Genomic DNA, 19,290 nt, shown 5'->3' on the forward strand with positions numbered 1-19,290 from the left:
TCCCCTCACACACCTCCCCCCCCCCCCCCCCCCCCCCGCCGCCATCTTTCCTCCCGCCGCTTCTTCCCGCCGCTTCCAAACCGGCCCGGCCCCCGGTTCCAAACCCCGCCAGGAGCCACCCGAGGGGTCGGGCCCGGCCCCGCCATGGCCGAGGATTTCTGGGAGGCCCCGCGCCGTTGAGCCGGTAACGGGGAACACCCCCCCCCCCCTCCGAGACACCCCCCCCCCCCCCCGTTACCCTCCCCCCCCATCCCCAGGGTCTCCTCACAGACCGGAGGCCACGCCCACACGGCGCCTAGCCACGCCCACACACCGCCTAGTCCCGCCCCGCCGCTAAGCCACGCCCACCATGGGGGGGGCCGCGCGTTTGGGCTGTACCAAGGCGGGTGGCGGGGGGGGGGGGATTTGGGCGGGCTCAAGGTATTTTGGGGGGGACTCCACCCCCAGAAGTTTTGGGGGTACAAAGGTATTTGGGGGGTGTCGTGGTGTGTGTGTGTGTGTGTCCCCCAAAATAAAAGGGCTCCGCCATGGACCGGATGAAGAAGATCAAGCGGCAGCTGTCGATGACGCTGCGGGCGGGCCGCACCCCCGAAAAATCCCTGGGGGAACCCCGCGATGGACACGGCAGCGACAGCGGTGAGCGCTGGCCCTTTAAGGGGGACCCCGCCCACTTCACAGGGAGCCCCGCCCTTCCACAGAGGGGGCCGGGCCCTTTAAGGGGGTCAGGGCAGGGATTTGGGGGTGCCTGGCCCTTTAAGGGGGTCAGGGCAGGGATTTGGGGGTGCCTGGCCCTTTAAGACCCCCCCAGATTGGTGGACCTGGCCCCTTTAAGATCTCCGCAGGGTCCTAGAGTCCCCCCTGCCCCCGTGTCCCGCTGTGTCCCCCCATCTGTCCCCGTCCCCCGCCCCAGCTCCCCCCCCGTGTCCCCATCTGTCCCCCCCTGTGTCCCCATCTGTCCCCCCGTGTGTCCCCCCGTGTGTCCCCTGCGTCCCCCCCCTGTGTCCCCATCTGTCCCCCTGTGCGTCCCCCCGTGTGTCCCCTGCGTCCCCCCCCGTGTCCCCATCTGTCCCCCCCATGTCCATGCTCCCTCCCAATGTCCCCATCTGTCCCTGTCCCCCCCCCCACCGTGTCCCCCATCTGTCCCTTGGGGGGGGGGTGTGTTGGATTTAGGGGGGTCCCTTGAGGTTGGGGGGGGGTGTTCCTGGGGATTTGGGGGGGGCCCTGGGGGCCACAAGGAGGGTCCTGGGGACTTGGGGGACACACACACACTGACAGCTTTGGGGGGTGTGTGTCCTGGAAACTTGGGGGGTCCCTGAGTGATTCTGGGGTCCCCTGGGGAGTTTTGGGGTGTCCTGACCACTCCCCCCAAATCTCTTCTCCCCCCCCCCAGAAGCGGGGGCAGAGGAGGGGCGGATGGGTTCAGATGGGGAGAGTGACCCCCCCTCGGGGACGTCCTCGGAGGAGGTGGCCTCCCCCGTCCGCCTGCGCCTGCGCCAGCACCCCCCTCGTCCCGGCTCCTCCGAGGTGAGGGGGGGTCCTGGGGGATTTGGGGGGCTCCTGGGGGGTCCTGGGGGGGTCCTGGGGGTTTTGGGGGGCTCCTGGGGGGTCCTGGGGGGATTTGGGGGGGCTCCTGGGGGGGTCCTGGGGGTCCTGGGGGGATTTAGAGGGGGTTCTGGGGGTTTTGGGGGGCTCCTGGGGGGTCCTGGGGGGTTTTGGGGGGGTCCTGGGGAGATTTGGGGGGGTTCTGGGGGGTTCTGGGGGGGTCTTGGGGAGATTTGGGGGGTCTTGTGGGCTCCTGGGGAGGTTCTAGGGGGTTCTGGGGGGTCCTGGGTAGGTTTAGGGGGTGGCTGGGGGTTTGGGGGGGGTTTGGGGGTATTGGGGGGTTTTGGGGTGTCCCCTGGGGGTCACTTTTGCCCCCCCCCCAGGACATCACCAAGCGCCTGTCGCTGCCGGCTGACACCCGCCTGCCCGAGGGCAGCCTGTCTGGGGCCCTCAGCCGCCGCCTGCGCCGCGTCTCCCTGGTGCGTCCCAGTACAAACCAGTAGAGACCAGTATAAACCAGTGTGGAGGGGTGGGAAGTAATAGGACACCCCCCCCAGTCCCCTCTGGGGGCAGCCCCTCAGCCGCCACCTGCGCTACATCTTCCTGGTGCGTCCCAGTATAAACCAGTATGGACCAGTATAAACCAGTAGGAACCAGTCTGGGGTGGGAGGGCCTGATACCACCCCCTCCCAGTGCCTCCCAGTAACCGTGTGTGTGTGCGTGTGTGTGTCCCCAGTCAGAGATCGGCTTCGGGAAACTGGAGACTTACGTTAAACTGGACAAACTGGGAGAGGTGAGAGGGCGGGGCTGGGGGGCTGTGGGTGGGGCTAAGAGGGGCTGGGGCGGGGCCAGGAGGGGCTGGGGGCGGGGCCAGGAGGGTTGTGGGCGGGGCTAGGAGTGGCTGGGCTGGTGATGGGCAGTGGGCGGGGCCAGGAGGGCAGGGGGTGGGGCCAGGAGGGGCTGTGGGTGTGGCCAGGAGGGTTGTGGGTGGGGCCATGTGGGCAGGGGGCAGGGCCAGGAGGGCTGTGGGTGGGGCCAGGAGGGCTGTGGGTGGGGCCAGGAGGGTTGTGGGCGGGGCTAGGAATGGTGGGGTGGTGATGGGGCAGGGTGGGGGCCAGGAGGGGCTGTGGGTGGGGCCAGGAGGGGCTGTGGGCGGGGCCATGTGGGCAGGGGGTGGGGCCAGGGGGGCTGTGGGCGGGGCCAGGGGGCTGTGGGCGGGGCCACCATGTCCATGTGTCCCCCCGCCCCCCTCCAGGGCACCTACGCCACCGTGTACAAGGGCCGGAGCAAACTGACGGAGAACCTGGTGGCGCTGAAGGAGATCCGCCTGGAGCACGAGGAGGGGGCCCCTTGCACGGCCATCCGCGAGGGTGAGCCTTGCACCAGGGCCGGGGGCTGGCACGGGGACTTGTGCGACGCCGGGGGGTGGGGGGGTGTGTGTGTGTGTGTGTGGCTTGCACGAGGGCTGGGGGCGGGGCAGGGTGCGGGCAGGGGGTGAGGTCACTCTGCTCCCCCCCCCGCCCCGCAGTGTCGCTGCTGCGGGACCTGAAACACGCCAACGTGGTGACGCTGCACGACATCGTGCACACGCCCCAGTGCCTCACCCTCGTCTTCGAGTACCTGGTCAGTGCTGCGGCGCACGCATCCCCCCCCGTACCCCGAAACGGCTCCCCTGCGCCCCAAAACACCCCTCTGTGCCCCAAAACCTCCCGCTCCACCCCAGAACCCCCCCACCCCAACCACCTTCTGCATCCTAAAAGGTCGTCCTGCACCCCAAAACATCCCCGTGCACCCCAACACTCTCCCCTTGCATCTCAACACCCCAAAACTCCCCTGCACCCCAAAACTTCTCTCGTACACTCCAACCCCCGTGCACCCCAAAACCTCCCCCTACACCCTAACACCGACCTACACCCCAAAACACCCCCCTGCACCTCAACACCCCAACACCCCCGTGCACCCCAAAACTCCTCTGCACCCCAAAACACCCTCTCACCCCAACCCCCCCCCGCACCCCAAAAATTCCCCCCCCAGGAAACCCCCCTCAGCTCCCCCAAATCCACCCCCCCCAGGACCCCAACACCCCCCAGCCCCCCCCAAACCGTCCCCTTTTTGGGGTGTCGGTCCCCCCCCCCCCCCCGTTTCAGGACCGGGACCTCAAGCAGTACCTGGACGACTGCGGCAGCGTCATCAGCATGCACAACGTCAAGGTGCGTGCGAGGGGCGTGCGAGGGGGTCAGGGGAGCGTGCGAGGGGGTTGGGGACGTGCAAGGGAGTCAGGGAGCATGCGAGGGGCGTGCGAGGGGGGGGTCAGGGGTGTGCGAGGGGTCGAAGGGGCTGCCAGGGGCGTGCAAGGGGGGTCAGGGGTGTGCAAAGGATGCGCAAGGGGTGTGCAAGGGGGTCGGGGCAGGTGAGGGGCGTGCGAAGGGGTGAGGGGTGTGCAAGGGGCGTGTGAGGGGGCGAGAGGCTCGAAGAGGGTGTTGGAGCGTGCGAGGGGCGTGCGAAGGGCTCGGGGGCGGGCGAGGAGATCAAGGGGGTCGAGTGACGTGCGAGGGGTGTGCGAGGGGGATCCGGGGCGTGCGAGGAGAGGCTGGGTGGGGGGGCGGAAGGGGCCACTGGGGAGTGCGAGGCACGCTAGGGTCGTGTAAGACGTCGCACGAGCGTGCGAGGGGTGGTGGGAGAAGATCCCAAAGGAGATTTTTGGGGGGGGATATAGAAAAAAGGGGGGGGGAGGTGGGTGTTGGGGGAGGCGTGCGCTTGCACAAGGGCGAGGCGTGCGAGAGGGGCGTGCGAGGGGGGTGTGCGAGGGCGGGCGGGGCGGGGGCAGCTGTTCCTGTTCCAGCTGCTGCGGGGCCTGGCCTTCTGCCACCGGCACAAGGTGCTGCACCGCGACCTCAAGCCCCAAAACCTCCTGCTCAGCCGACGGGGGGACCTCAAACTCGCCGATTTTGGTGAGAAAAAGGGGAAAAAAATAGAAAAAAAAAAAAAGGGGGGGGGGCCCTTGCACACCCCAAAAATTGTGCAGGGGACAGGACAGGGAAAGGTGGAAGGAGATAGGATGGGAAGCACAAATTAAAAAAAAAAAGGGTGGGATCTGCACTGGGAACCCCAAAATCTACGCTGGGAACCCCCCAAATTCCCAAATCTGTCATGGGAGCCCCCAAAATCCACCCTGGGAACCCTCCAAATTCCCAAATCTATCATGGGAACCCCAAAATGCAGCCTGGGACCCCCCCAAAACCCTCAAATCTACCCTGGGAACCCCAAAACCCAAAACATCCCTGGGGGGACCCCACAATGCACCCTGGGAACCCCAAAATGCATCCCGGGACCCCCAAAACTCCCCCAACCCCCCCCAACCCCCACAAGCCTCCAGCACCCCCCAGGGACCCCTTGGGGACCCCAGTTTCTCCCCTGGGACCCCCATTACCCCCCAGGGACCCCCATTACGTCCCCAGACCCCCTTTGGGAACCCCAATTCCCCTCCGGGACCCCAGTTCCCTCCCAGAGACCCCCATTCCCCCCCCCAGGGACCCCAATTCCTCCCCTGGACCCCTTTGGGGACCCTAATTCCCCCCCCAGAGACCCCCATTACCCCCCCGGGATCCCAATTCCCCCCCCAGACCCCTTTGGGGACCCCAATTCCCCCCCGGGACCTCAATTCCCCCCCCCAGAGACCCCCATTACCCCCCCCAGGGACCCCAATTCCCCCTCGGGACCCCCATTACCCCCCCTGGGACCCCAATTTCCTGCCCAGGACCCCCTTGGAGACCCCAATTCCCCCCCCCAGACCCCAATTCCCCCCCCCAAGGACCCCAGTTACCCCCCCGTACCCCCATTTCCCCCCCCCCCGTACCCCCATTACCCCCCCAAACCCCATTTGCCCCCCCGCGCCCCCCCAGGCCTGGCCCGGGCTAAATCCATCCCGACGAAGACGTACTCTAACGAGGTGGTGACGCTCTGGTACCGCCCCCCCCGACATCCTGCTGGGCTCCACCGAGTACTCCACCCAGATCGACATGTGGTGAGTACACGAGGGGCTCGCACGAGGGGCTCGAGCGAGGGCTGGGGGGGTTTCGCACGAGGGCTGGGATGTGGTACAGAGGTCTTGCACGAGGACTGCGGGTTCCGAGCTGGCTCCAGAGAAGGGTTGCGCAGGGTCTCTTGCACAAGGGCTTCGCACGAGGGCTGGGACGGGGCTCTGAGCCAGCTCAGGGCTCTTGCACGGGGGCTGGGATGGGAGCTGGGGCTCTTGCACAAGGACTGCGGGTTCCTACCTGGCTCTAGAGGGGGATTACAGGGGGTCTCTTACACGAGAGGCTCACACGAGGGTCTTGCACGAGGGCTGGGGGGCTTCACATGAGGGCTGGGACACGGTCCGAGGGGTCTTGCATGGGGATGTCAAGTTCTTCCTTGGCTCCGGGGGGGGGGGGCAGGGGGTCTCTTGCACGATGATCTCACACAAGGAGCTTGCACGAGGACTGGGAGCCTCACACGAGGCTGGGGCTACAGCTCTGTGCCAGCCCAGGGGTTTTGCACGGGAACTACGGGCTCTTGTGCAGGTCTAGAGTGGCTGATGAGGGGGGGAGTCTTGCACAGGGGCCTCGCACGAGGGCTGGGACGGGGCCCTGAGTCAGCCCAGGGCTCTTGCACGGGGGGGCTGGGCTGGGAGCCGGGGCTCTTGCACGGGGACTGCGGGTTCCTACCTGGCTCCAGAGGGGGGTTGCAGGGGATCTCTTGCACGAGGGTCTTGCACGAGGGCTGGGGGGCTTCACATGAAGACTGGGGACATGGTCCAGGAGTCTTGCACGGGATGTTTTGCATGAGGGGCTCACACTAGAGGCTCACACGAGGGTCGGGAGCCTCGCATGAGGGCTGGGATGGGGCCCCAAGGCAGCCCAGGGATCTTGCCCAGGGGTTGGGATGGGACCCAGGGCTCTTGCACGGGGACGGTGGGCTCTTGCACGTCTCCGCAGGCGATTCTCTTGCACGAGGATCTTGCACGCGACTTGCACGAGGACCACGGGCTTTGCACGAGGGCCAGGGCCGGGTCCCTGAACCAAGCCGGGGCTCTTGCACGAGGACCGGGGGCTCTTATCTGGCTGTGGGGGTGGGTGCGTCTCTTGCACAAGGGTCTCGGCCCTCGCACGAGGGTGCGGAGCCTTGCACGAGGGCCTGGCACGGGTGCGTGCAGGGGCGTGGGCTGCATCTTCTCGGAGATGGTGACGGGGCGGCCGCTGTTCCCTGGCTCCACCGTGGAGGAGCAGCTGCACTTCATCTTCCGCCTCCTCGGTACGGGGTGAAAAACCGCCATTTTGGGCAAATTTGGGGGGTTTGGGGGCAAATTCGGGGATTTGGGGGAAATTTGGGGGGAATAAAGAATTTTTGGGGTGAATAAAGGGGTTTGGGGGTAAATTTTTAAGGTTTTTTTTTTTTTTAGATTAAGGGATTTTGGGGCAAATTTGCAGGATTTGGGGCCAATTTGGGGGGGATTCTGGGGATTTTGAGTAAATTAAGGGGTTTGGGGGGAAATTCAGGGGATTTTGGGAAAATTTTGGGGGAAATAAAAGGGGTTTGGGGGAAATAAATGGGTTTTTGCAAATTAAGAGGTTTGGGGTAAATTTTGGGGTAATTCAGGTGATTTTTGGTAAAGGATTTTTGGGGCATGTTTGTGGTGTTTTGGGCAAATTTGGGGGATTTGAGCTAAATTTGGGGGGATGGGAGCAAACAGGGATTTGGGGGGAATTTGGGGGGTTTGGGAAAAAATGTGGGGTTTTTGGGGGGGAATTCTGGGGGGGTTGGGGACAAATGAAGGAGTTTGGAGAAAATTTGGGGCAAGTTTGGGGTATTTTGGGGCAAATTTGGGGCAATTGGGGATTTTGGGTAAGGGGTTTGGGGGACAGTTTCTGGGCAATTTGTGCAAATTTTGGGGAAATGATGGGGATTTTGGCTACATGAAGTGATTTTGGGATAAGTTTGGGGGGTTTTGGGCAGATTTTGGGGGAATTCTGGGGGTTTTGGGTAAATTAGGGGGTTTGGGGCAAATTTGGGGGGTTTGGGGCAGATTTTGGGGGAATTCTGGGGGTTTTGGGTAAATTAAGGGGGTTTGGGGTAAGTTTGGGGGTTTTGGGTGAATTTGGGAGGAATTCTGGGGGTTTGGGGTAAATGAGGGGTTTTGGGGGGCAAATTTGGGAGGGTTTCGGCAGGTTTTGGGGGGATTTTGGGGTTTTTGGGTAAATTAGGGGGGTTTGGGGGCAAATTTGGGGCAAATTCTGGGGCTTCGGGGAGAATTTTCGGGGGGGGTCTGAGGCGAAGCGGTGGGATTTTGGGCTGAATAAAGGGAGTTTTGGGGCAAATTCAGAGGGTTTGGAGTGATTTGGGGGGGGGGGCTGTGGGCACTGGGTGGACTTGGTCCCAGGGGGGATTTGGGGTCCTCACCCCCCCCTCACCCCCCCCCCCCCCCAGGGACCCCGACGGAGGAGACGTGGCCGGGGATCGGGGCCAACGCCGAGTTCCGGGCCCACAAGTACCCGCCGTACCCCCCGGAGGGGCTGCTGCACCACGCCCCACGGTCAGCCCCAGGGCAGGGGGGGTGGGGGGTGCCCCATGGCGGGGGTGGGGTGGGGGGTGCCCCATGGGGGACACACGGACCTGACCCCCCCCCCCCCCCCCCCAGGCTGGAGCACGACGGCGCCGACCTGCTGGGGCAGCTGCTGCAGGTGAGGGGGCGGGGCCGGCGCTAGCCACGCCCCTAACGCGATGGCCCCGCCCTACCAAGCCACACCCCCTGTGGCCACGCCCCTTCCTCGGAGAGGGCGTGGCTATGCAAAGCCCCTCCCCTGTAGGCGGGGAGACCCCGCCCCCCCGCACACACCCGGGGGAGGGAGGGCGGAGATGTGCGGGGCCACGCCCACAGACGGGGAAAGGGGCGGGGCACACGTGTCCCCCCGCCTCTCTGTGGGCGTGTCCTGACGGGTGGGCGGGGCAGTTCGAGGGGCGGAGACGGCTGCCGGCGGCGGAGGCGATGGCCCACCCCTTCTTCGCCTGCCTGGGGCCCCGCGTCACCACCCTGCCCGACAGTGAGTGGGCGGGGCCTGGGGCGGGGCCGGGGAGGGGCGGGGCGTGGGTGTCTGAGTGGGCGGGGCTTAGGGCAGGGGGTGGGTGGGGTGTCTTCGAGGGGGCGGGGCCTCAGAAGGGCGGGGCTTCAATGGGTGGGGTTCGGGGGGCGTGGCTTCACCGGGGAGGGGGAGGAGCCCGTTGGTGGTGCTTTAGGGGCGGGGCTAAGGGTGGGCGGGACCTCAGCGGGAGGGGCGGGGCTTTCAGGCAGAGCAATGCTAACGGTGGGGGGTGGGTGGGGTGTGTGACCACGCCCCATTCGGCGAGGCCACGCCCTCCTCCGGCTTGGCCACACCCCCTTGACACCAGGCCCCGCCCCCCCAGCCACCTCCATCTTTGCGCTGAAGGAGATCCAGCTGCAGAAGGAGCCGGGGCTGCGCTCGGCCTCCCTGCCCCCCCCAGGTCAGCACCCCCGAAAACGGGGACACCCTCTCTCCTTCTTTTGGGGGGTCCCCCCCCCCCAGTCCCGCCCCTCCATCTCCCCCCTTCCCCCCTTTCCTTTTTTTCTGCAGGTTCTTCCGCTTTCCGGGTGCTCGACACTGAATTCTGACGCTGGGCAGGTAGGGACCCACCCCTCCCAAAAAAATTGGGGTCACCTCCCCCCAAATTTAACACCCCCCCCAAAATGAGGACCTCCCCTAAAATTTAGGAGAGCCTCTGAGAATGGAGACCCCCCCAAAAAAATGGGTGGTGTCTCCTTAAAAGGGGGAATTCCCACCCTGAAATCAGGGGCACCCCCAAAACGAGACACTCAAGAAAAAGGGGGAGGGGGTGTAAATTTGGGGGGGGGATCATCCATTTTTGGGGTGTCCCCCCCCTTTAAGCCTTTCCTCTCCCCACAGCTCGCGGACTGCTCCTGCGACCCCCCCCAAGGGCGCCCCAAAATTGGGGGGGGGAACCCCCAAAACGGGGGGGTGGAGCCCCACAAAACTGAAGGGGTCACCCCAAAACTAGGGGGGGGGCCCCCTTGAACTGTAACTATGAGGCCCCCCCACCCCGAAGAGCCGCTGCTGGATTTGGGGTGGTCACGTGGGACCCCTCTGAAGTGGGGGGGGGGGGCCCCTATTTTTTGGGGGGAGTTCCCTCGATTTTGGGGTGCCCCCCCGCCTCAGTTTACTTCGAGTTTTATTTTTTCAAGGCAATACTATAAATGAGAGTCTATATCGTCCCCTCCCCCCCGCAGGGGGCGGGGTGTAGCGAGGGGCGGGGCTACCGGGGGGAGCGGCAGGTGCCCTTCTGAGCTTACTCATAGGTTACTCGTGGTTTTCTCCAGGGTTACTCTGGGGTTACTCGGGGCTTACTTGGGGCTTCTGCAGCTCCCTGGGGTTGGGGGGGTCCACTGGGGGCAGAGGGTGCTTACTCTGAGGTTACTCCCGCTTTACTCCAGGGTTACTCAGGCCCAACTCCCCCTTTACTCCAAGGCAGCTCAGGCCCAGCTCTGCAGCTGCTCCTGCCCTACTCCAGCCTTACTTCACAGCTACTTCAGCCCCTACTCGCTTGCTTCTCCAGCTCCTACTCCTTGGTTACTCAGACACTACTGAGCTGGAGGCTCACTCCCTCCACTCTAATCCTGGGTTGCTCGTGGAGGTCTTTATTGTGAGTTTACTCAGCCCTTATGTTGAGGATACTTGGTACTTTACTCCTAGTCAGAACTTACCCCAGGGTTACTCATGGGGGGGGGTGTCCTTACTCTGGGCTTCCTCGGCTCTTATTTTGGGGTTGTTTGGTACTTTATTGCTACTCACACCTTACTCCAGGGTTACTCCCCTCAGAGGTTACTAAGGCCTTAGTGGGCCTGCCCTGTTTAACCCCCATGTGGTGGTTTTTGGGGTTACATGGCAGCGCCTTCTTTGCTACTCAGCCTTTACTCAGATGATACAAAGCCCCTCTCGTGCTTACTCAAACCCATGACCCTGCTCGATCCCTCCTTCCAGTCGCTTCTTCATCCCCCCCTTGTGCTACTTACTCAGAGGTTACTCAGGTGACCTGTGTCCTGCCTTTACTCAGAGGTTGATCGGCCTCAGCTCCGCTATTCTGTCCTGTTCTCCTTGCTCTTCCGAGCCTTTCCTCCGAGGATACTCAACGGAGATCACCCTCCTTGGCTGCTCGCAGTGGCGTTACTTACCCTTTACTCTGAGGTTACTCCACTTCCAGGGCATGCTCAACCAATCTGGGGTCCACAGCTATTACTCCGAGGTTACTCAGCCCTTGCTATAGTTCAGTATCGAAGTTGCTCAAAGTTTGTTATGTTGAAGTTACTCAGCCACTACTACAACCCCCTGGGGTTGCGTAAGTTACCTGGGAGGTGCAGTACTCCTTATTCCAGAGCTGCTCAGCCCTTAACTCAAGGGTTACTATGTACCCCACACCACACAGACATTACTCGCTCTAGAAGTTACTCACCCCTTACTCCCAGTCCAATCACCACTTCTTACTCCAGGTTTACCCAACCCCCCCCCCCGCCTGCGGCTATTCACACACTACTCTGGGTTACTCACACTTTATGCAGAGGTATCTCTTTACTCCAGGGTTACTCACACTTCACCCTGAGCCCTACACACTGGTTTGGAGTTGGAAACACTTTACACTGAGGCCGTGCTTTACTCCGAAGTTACCTGCTTACCTTACTCCGGGGTTACTCACACTTTGCCCTGAGGCCGCACACCACTCTGGGGTTACAAACCCTTGACACCGAAGGGCACACATCCCTCCGGGCTTACTCACGGGTTACTCGGGGGTTACTCCCACTTTACTCCGAGGTTACTCGCACCTCCCTCCGCCCGCTCCCACCCTCCCGGTGCATCCAGCGTCGCTCAGGATCGGCCCCTTCACCCCGCTGCCCCCCCCCCCCCCCGCGGGTCCCTATACGTACCGTGCGTGTATATATGTATATAGGGGGGCGGGTCTTTTTTATATGCAGCATGAAACGCTCGTGGGCTTGGCCCCGCCCCCTGTGGCCCCTATAGCACCCATAGGGGGGGTCTGCAACCTCTATAGTGCCTGGAGGGGGGGTATGGACTGTATAGGGGGCCACGCGTGCTCGCGGGGGGGCCGTATGGATGAGGAGTGCCTGGGGGGGGGGAGGGGGAACGTATAGCCCCTATACCGTCCGGAGGGTGCTGGGGGGGGTGTGTGGGTGCTATAAGGGCCCGCTCAGGGCCCTATAGCGCCTGTGATGTGCTCGGTTGGGGTCCCTATAGGATCTCTATAGGGCGGAGGGGGCCCTGTACCCCCTATAGGCGCCGGGGGGGTGTGGGGTGTGAGTGGGGGGTGCGGGGCCCCCTTAAGGGAGCCCGTGTGGCCCCTACAGAGCCCGGGGGGTTGTGGGAGGCGGGGCCATATGGATCCTACAGGCCCCCCCACGTGGGAGGTACGGCGGCGGGGGGGGGAGGGGCAGGGGCGTGGCCGCGGCGTTTCGGCTGTACGGGACTGAGCATTAAAGCCTCCGCGTGACCCCGCTGTGACCCCCGACCCCCGCGTGACCCCGGTGTGACCCCCCCGGGCGCCCCGCCTGTACCACGTGACTCCTCCCATCCCCCTCCCGCGCCATATGGGCTCTCCCGCGCGCGCAAGGGGCGGGTCCTCTCCGGTCGGCCAATAGCGCGGCGGGGTGGAAGTGACGTGCCGGGGGCGGGGGCGTGGCCCGTAGATAAGAAGGGGCGGGGCCGGGCGCGGCCGCAGTCTGGGCCGTTCGGCGCCGCTCGGGTGAGTGGCCGCAGCCTGTCGCGGCTCCCCTCACCTACCCCCCTACCCCCCCCCCGGGCTGTCCTCTTCCTCCCTGTGTCGCGATAGTTGCGGGTGGGCTCGCACCGCGCATGCGCCCCCGCCGGGGCTCCTTTCCCTCCCTCCCTCCCTCCCCCTCCCCCCGGGCGCGTGGCGGGGGCGGGCGCGGCTCCACGGGTAAGGGCGCATGCGCGGGGCGAGGGGGCGTGGCCAGGGGAGGGGGCGGGCCGGGCCGGGCCGCATGCGCGTGGAGGGGAGAGGGGGTGTGGCCAGCGGCGCGCGGGGCTTCGGCGCACGCGCGGGTGGGCGGGGGGGGAGGGGGCGCTTCCGGGAGCGCACGTGGCCGGGGAAGCCGCTTGGGGCGGGGGGGGGGCGTGACGTCATGGGGGTCCCTGTGTCATCACACAGAGCGCTCACTGTGGTTGTGACGTTTTGGGGGGGGGTCCCACGTGGAGGGTCTCCCTCCCGGGGCAGTGACATCATGGGAAATCCTCTGCGATGGGGTTCGTGGCGCGGTCATGACGTCACTGGGGGGGGACACATAGGGCGGGGGATCCCTATCACAGTGGTGATGTCAGGGGGAGCCCTCTAGGATGGGAGTTCCCTGCGCGATTGTGATGTCACTGGGGGATACGGGGAAGGGGTACTGTGATTATGACATCGGGGGGTCCCCACCTCAGCTGTGATGTCATGGGGAACCCAAGCAGAGTGGAGAATCCCCAGCAGGGCGGGTGATGTCATAGGGAATCTTCTAGGGCGGGAGTTCCTTGGGGAGTGGGGGGGATGCGGGGGGGGGGGGGCGGCGGCACTGCTGTTGTGACATCACGGGGTCCCCACCAGGGTACTGACATCATAGGGAATCCTCCAGGGCGGGGGTCATGCGTCACCGGCGTAGGACGTCCCCACTGGGGTGATTACATCATGGGGAACCCTCCTGCACTGGGAGTACCCTGTGAGACTGGGGGGGGTGTGTTGTGTCTCCACAGGGGTAGTGACATCACGCAGCACCCAGGTGGGGCGAGGTGTGTGTGTGTGTGCCAGGTTTTGATGTCATAGTCGACCCAGTGGCTTTCCTCAAAAGAGTTATGATGTCACAGAGCACACACGAGGTTCCCAGCCACGGTCCTGATGTCTTAGAGGATCTGATGGGGTTCCCTGCCAGGATTGTGACATCACAGAGGATGTAACAGCACTGCCCACTAGGGTTGTGACGTCATAGAGGATGTGATGGTGTTCCCCACTAGGTTTGTGACGTCATAGAGGCCGCTTGATGGAGTTCCCCACCAGGGCTTTGACATCACAGAGGACCTGCTGGGGTTCCCCACCAGGGCTATGACGGCATAGAGGCCACTTGATGGTGTTCCCCACCAGGGTTCTGACATCACAGAGGACCTGATAGCGCTGCTCACCAGGGTTGTGACATCATAGAGGACCTGACGGGATTCCCCACCAGGGTTGTGATGTCATAGAGGACTTGATGGGTTTTCCAACAGGGTTGCGATGTCATGGAATCCACTTGATGGGGTTCCCCACCAGGGCTGTGACATCACAGAGGACCTGATGGGGTTCCCAAACAGGATTGTGACGTCATAGAGGACTTCCTGGTGTTCCCCACCAGGGCTGTGATGGCATACAAGCCACTCGATGGTGTTCCCCACTAGGTTTGTGACGCCATAGAGGCCGCTTGATGGTGTTCCCTGCCAGGGTTGTGATGTCATAGAGTCCACTTGATGTTGTTCCCCACCAGGTTTGTGACATCACAGGGGACGCAATAGCATTCCTCACTAGGGTAGCGATGTCATAGAGGATCTGATGGTGTTCCCCACTAGGTTTGTGATGTCATAAAGGTGACTTACAGTTCCTCACCAGGGTTGTGACATCATAGAGGACGTAATAGCGCTCCCCACCAGGGTTGCAATGTCATAGAGGTCCCTTGATGAGGTTGCCCACCAGGGCTGTGACATTATAGAGGACCTGATGGGGTTCCCCACCATGATTGTGACGTCATAGAGGAACTGATGGGTTCCCCACCAGGGCTGTGATTTCATAGAGGATCAGATGGGTTTCCCCACCAGTATTGTGACATCGCAGAGGATGCAATAGCGCTCCCCACCAGTGTTGTGTTATAGAGGCCACTTGATGGTGTTCCCCACCAGGGTTGTGATGTCGTAGAGAATCTGATGGGATTCCCCACCATGACTGTGACCTGACAGAGGACCTGCTGGGGTTCCCCACCAGGGTTGTGATGTCACAGAGGCCACTTGATGGTGTTCCCCACCATGGTGGTGATGTCATAGAGTCCACTTGGTGGTGTTCCTCACGAGGGCCGTGACATCACAGAGGACCTGATGGAGTTCCCCACCAGGATTGTGATGTCATAGAGGATATTATGGGGTTTCCCTCTGGGATCGTGACGTCATAGAGGACCTGATGGGGTTCTCCACCAGGGTCTTGATGTCACGGAGTCCACTGGGTGGGGTTTTCCACCGGGGTTCTGATGTCAGAAAGGCCAGTTGATGGTATTCCCTGCCAGGGTTGTGATGTCATAGAGTCCACTTGATGGTGTTCCCCACCAGGGCTCTGACATAACAGAGGACCTGATGGTGTTCTCCCCTAGGGTTGTGATGTCATAGAGGCCACTTGGTGGTGTTCCACACTAGATTTCTGACGTCATAGACGCCACTTGATGGTGTTCCCTACCAGGGTTGTGATGTCATAGAGAATCTGATGGGATACCCCACCGTAATTGTGACTTCATAGAGAACCTGATGTGGTTCCCCACCGGGGTTCTGGTGTCAGAAAGGCCAGTTGATGGGGTTCCCCACCAGGGTCGTGACCTCGCAGAGGAACTGATGGGTTCCCTACCGGGGTTGTGATTTCATAGAGGATCAGATGGGGTTTCCCACTTGGATTGTGACATCACAGAGGACCTGATGGGGATACCCACCTGGATTATGACATCATGGTACATGTAATAGTGCTCCCCACCAGGGTTGTGACATCATAGAGGACCTGGTAGCTCTGATCACCTGAGTTGTGACATCACAGAGGACCTCTTTGGGTTTCCAACCAGGGTTGTGATGTCGTAGAGAACGTAATAGCACTGCCCACCAGGGTTGTGACATCATAGAGGGAATGACGGGTTCCCCACCGGGGTTGTGATTTCATAGAGGATCGGATGTGGTTTCCCACGGGGATTGTGATGTTATAGAGGACCTCATGGGGTTCCCCACCAGCTTTTGACGTCATAGAGGATGTGATGGGGTTTCTCACTGGGATTGTGATATCATGGAAGACCTGCTGGGGTTCCCCACCAGGACTGTGACATCATAGAGAGCGTCATAGCGCTCCCAGCCGGGGCTGTGATATCATAGAAGTTCTGCTGGGGTTCGCCACCAGGGTTCTGACAGCGTAGAGGCCGCTTGATGGTGTTCCCCACCTGGGCTGTGACATAATAGAGGACCTGGTGTGGTTCCCCACCAGGACTGTGACTTCACAGAGGACCCGATGGGATTCCCCACCAGGATTGTGATGTCATAAAGGCCACTTACAGTTCCTCACCAGTGTTGCGACATCATAGGTGACATAATAGTGCTCCTGACCAGGGTTGTGATTTAATAGAGGATTGGATGGTGTTTCCCACTGGGATTGTGACATCACAGAGGCCACTTTATGGTGTTCCCCGCCAGGGTTGTGATGTCATAGAGAATCTGATGGGATTCCTTACTGTGTCTGTGACTTCATGTAGGACCTGATGGTGTTCCCCACCAGGGTTTTGATGTCATAGAGGATGTGATAGTGCTGCCCACCAGGGTTGTGACATCATAGAGGACCTGATGGGGTTCTCCACTGGGGTTGTGATGTCATAGAGGATCTGATGGGGTTTTCACCAGGATTGTGACATCATAGAGGATGTAATAGCGCTCCTCTCCACAGTAGTGACATCATAGTTGACCTGAATGGATTCCCCACCAGGGTTGTGACATCATAGAGGACCTAATGGGGTTCCCTAAAAGGCTTGTGATTTCATAGAGCCCCTGAATGGGTTCTCCATCAGGATTGTTACATCATAGAGGACATTATGGGGTTCTCTACCAGGATTGTGACATCACACGTGGTGGGGCTCCTCACCACGATTGCATCACTGTAGAGGATCCTTGTGGTCCGTACCAGGATTATGATGTCATAGCCGATGCACGGGGGGAGCGATACCAGTGGAGTTACAGTATCCGAATCTCCCTCCCTGCCCCTCCCCGTGGGTTCTGACATCACTGGGGGGTGTGTCCCGTCTTATGACGTCACTGCTGCCCCCCAGGTATGGCAGCAGAGGAGGGGAAGCTCTTTGTGGGGGGACTCAACTTTGACACGGATGAGCAGGGGCTGGAGCAGCACTTCAGCTCCTTCGGGCCCATCGCTGAGGGTGAGGCACCCCCCCCAACCCCACGGGGGTCCCCAAAACCCCCAGGGACCCCCCCAAAACCCCCTGGGACACCCTCAAACCCCTAGGACACCCCAAAACCCTCTGGGATACTCCAGGAGCCCCCCAAAACCCTACAGATCCCTCCAAACCCTTGGGACATCCCCAAAACCCCCAGGGACACCCCCTAGAACCCCGTGGGACCCCCCCAAACCCCTAGGACACCCCCACCTCCCTGGGATCCCCCAAAAACACTCTGGCACACCCCAAACCCCTGGGACACCCTGGCACCCCCCTAAACCTCCCTGGGACCTCCCCCCCCAAAAAAAACAGCCTGGGACACCCTAAAACATCCCAGGACCCCCCAAAACCCTGAGACCCCCCAAAACACGCTGGCACAACCCTACCTCCCCCCAGGGGGTCCCCCCAAACCACCTGGGACACCCTGACCCCTCTGGGAGCCCCTAAAATCCTGCTGGGACCCCCAGCCCCCTCCCAGGGACCTCCAAATCTGCCCTGGGACTCCCCAGCCCACGGCTGGGGGTCCCCGTGTCCCTCAGGACCCCATTTAGGGGGGTGGCACCCATGGGTGGGGGTCTCCGTGTCCCTCAGGACCCCATTTAGGGGGGTGGCACCCATGGGTGGGGGTCCCCGTGTCCCTCAGGACCCCATTTGGGGGGTGGCACCCATGGGTGGGGGTCTCCATGTCCCTCAGGACCCCATTTAGGGGGGTGGCACCCATGGTGGTGGGGGCACCTGTGTCCCTTAGAACCCCATTTTTTTACTTTAATGCATGAATGGAGTATTAAGGGGGGGTCCCCCTCTTTCTCGGGGACCCCATTTTGGGGAGTGACACCTATGGGTGGGGGTCCCGGCCCCCGCCATACCCCCCACCTCCAGTGGTGGTGGTGAAGGACCGGGAGACCCAGCGTTCCCGCGGCTTCGGCTTCGTCACCTTCACCAACCCCGAGCACGCCACCGACGCCATGAGGGCCATGAATGGCGAGGTGGGATTGGGGGGGGGGCCCTGAAGGGGTCTGGGGGGGTCTGGGGGGCCACTTTGGGGTCCCTAAGGGGGTTTTGGGGTCTCTAAAGGAGTCTGGGGGGGATTTGTGGGGGTCTAAGGGGATTTAGGGGGCCCTAAAGGGGCTTGGGGGGGTCCCTCATGGGGTGTTGGGGGCATTTGGGGGTCCCTAGGAGGGTTTGGGGTTCCCCAGGGGGATCTGGGGGGCACCTTGGGGACCCTAAGGGGCTTTAGAGGGTCTCTGAAGTGGTTTGGGGGGGGGTCCCTGAGGGTTTGGGGGAACATTTGGGAGGGGGAATAAGGAGATTTGGGGGGCCCTAAAATTGTTTGAGGGAGCCCTGGGGGAACCCTAAGGGGGTTTTGGGGGTCCCCAGGGCGATCTAGGGGGCACTTTGGGGTCCCTAAGGGAGTTTAGAGGGTCCCTAAGGGGGTCTGGGGGGGGATTTGGGGGGCCTTGAGGGGTTTGGGGGGGTCTGAGGGATCCGGGGGGTCCCTCAGAGGGTTTGGGGGATCCCTGGAGGTTTGGGGGGGTCCCCTAAGTGGATCTGGGGTAGCACATGGGAGGGGGGCGGGGGGGGGGCCTCTGAGCCTGGTTTTGTGGGGGGCTGGGTGCACCCCAATATTCTCCGTGTCCCCCCCCAGTCCCTGGACGGGCGGCAGATCCGGGTGGATCACGCCGGGAAATCCCCCCGCGGCGCCCGGGGGGGGTACGGGGGGGGCCGGGCCCGGGGCCGGGGCTACGCTCGAGGTATTGGGGGGGGGGGGATGTTGGGGTTCTCGGGGGGGGTCCTGGATGGGGTAGGGGGGGTCTTGGAGGGGGTTATGGGGTGTTTGGGGGCTTTTGGGGGAGACTGGGGGGAGTTGGGGAGAGTTGGAGTGGTTTCGGGGGGCTGAGGGGGCACTGGGGGGAATTTGGGGGGGCTGGAGGGGATTGGGGGGGCAGGAAGGGTTTTGGGGGGGTTTTGGGGGGTCTAATGTGGGAATGGAAGGTTTTGGGGGGACCCAGGTGGGGTTTTGGGAGGGGGTTTGGGGGGGGCTCTGGGGTGTCCCCATGTGTCCCCCCCCCACCGTAATTTTTGGGGTGTCCCCCCCCAGGAGGAGGCGACCGGGGGTACGGAGGCCGCTATGAGGGGCGCAGCGGGGGAGGCTACGGGGGCTTCCGTGACTACAGCGGCCGGTGAGGAGACGGGGGCACCCATGGGTGCGTGGGGGGGGATGGGTGCTGGGGGGGGGAACGGGTGTTGGGTGGGGGGGGTATTTTGGGTGCGGGGGGGGGAGTGCTTGGGAGGGGCCTGTGGGTGCTGGCGGGAGGACCATGGGTGCTGGGGGGGGTGTTATGGGTGGGGGGGGGGTATTTTGGGTGCTGGGGGGTGTTATTTTGGGTTCTGGGAGGGAGTTCATGGGTGCTGAGGGGGTGGGGGGAGCTCCTGGGTGTCGAGGGGGAACCAACGGCTTTTGGGGGGTGCTG

General features: G+C 62.7%; 2 protein-coding genes and 1 long non-coding RNA gene across 3 annotated transcripts; 2 read left to right on the forward strand and 1 right to left on the reverse strand.

Annotated features, from left to right (window-relative positions):
• The first annotated feature begins 24 nt into the window (after positions 1-24).
• CDK16 (cyclin dependent kinase 16) lies at positions 25-10,409 on the forward strand. The gene is given in 18 exon segments (XM_075738683.1): positions 25-184; positions 519-636; positions 1,391-1,524; positions 1,926-2,021; positions 2,279-2,335; positions 2,798-2,912; positions 3,071-3,165; positions 3,690-3,752; positions 4,370-4,493; positions 5,445-5,512; positions 5,514-5,566; positions 6,737-6,834; positions 8,008-8,113; positions 8,219-8,261; positions 8,531-8,621; positions 8,983-9,060; positions 9,171-9,218; positions 9,501-10,409. Coding segments are annotated over 16 exon segments (1,368 nt in total). The 5' UTR covers positions 25-184; positions 519-527; the 3' UTR covers positions 9,209-9,218; positions 9,501-10,409.
• A 1,840-nt stretch (positions 10,410-12,249) lies between these two features.
• On the forward strand, positions 12,250-19,003 carry RBM3 (RNA binding motif protein 3). The gene is made up of 5 exons (XM_075738684.1): positions 12,250-12,363; positions 16,697-16,801; positions 17,699-17,805; positions 18,465-18,570; positions 18,918-19,003. The coding sequence occupies exons 2-5, from the start codon at positions 16,699-16,701 to the stop codon at positions 19,001-19,003; spliced, it is 402 nt and encodes a 133-aa protein (XP_075594799.1). The 5' UTR covers positions 12,250-12,363; positions 16,697-16,698.
• On the reverse strand, positions 13,724-14,295 carry LOC142599089 (uncharacterized). The gene is made up of 3 exons (XR_012832803.1): positions 14,234-14,295; positions 13,898-13,982; positions 13,724-13,814 (listed from the first exon to the last, which is right to left on the reverse strand). It is a non-coding gene; the product is annotated as an uncharacterized LOC142599089 (long non-coding RNA).
• Positions 19,004-19,290: the final 287 nt, after the last annotated feature.

Source organism: Balearica regulorum, chromosome 35 (assembly GCF_011004875.1).
Source record: "Balearica regulorum gibbericeps isolate bBalReg1 chromosome 35, bBalReg1.pri, whole genome shotgun sequence".
NCBI classification, from domain to species: domain Eukaryota; kingdom Metazoa; phylum Chordata; class Aves; order Gruiformes; family Gruidae; genus Balearica; species Balearica regulorum.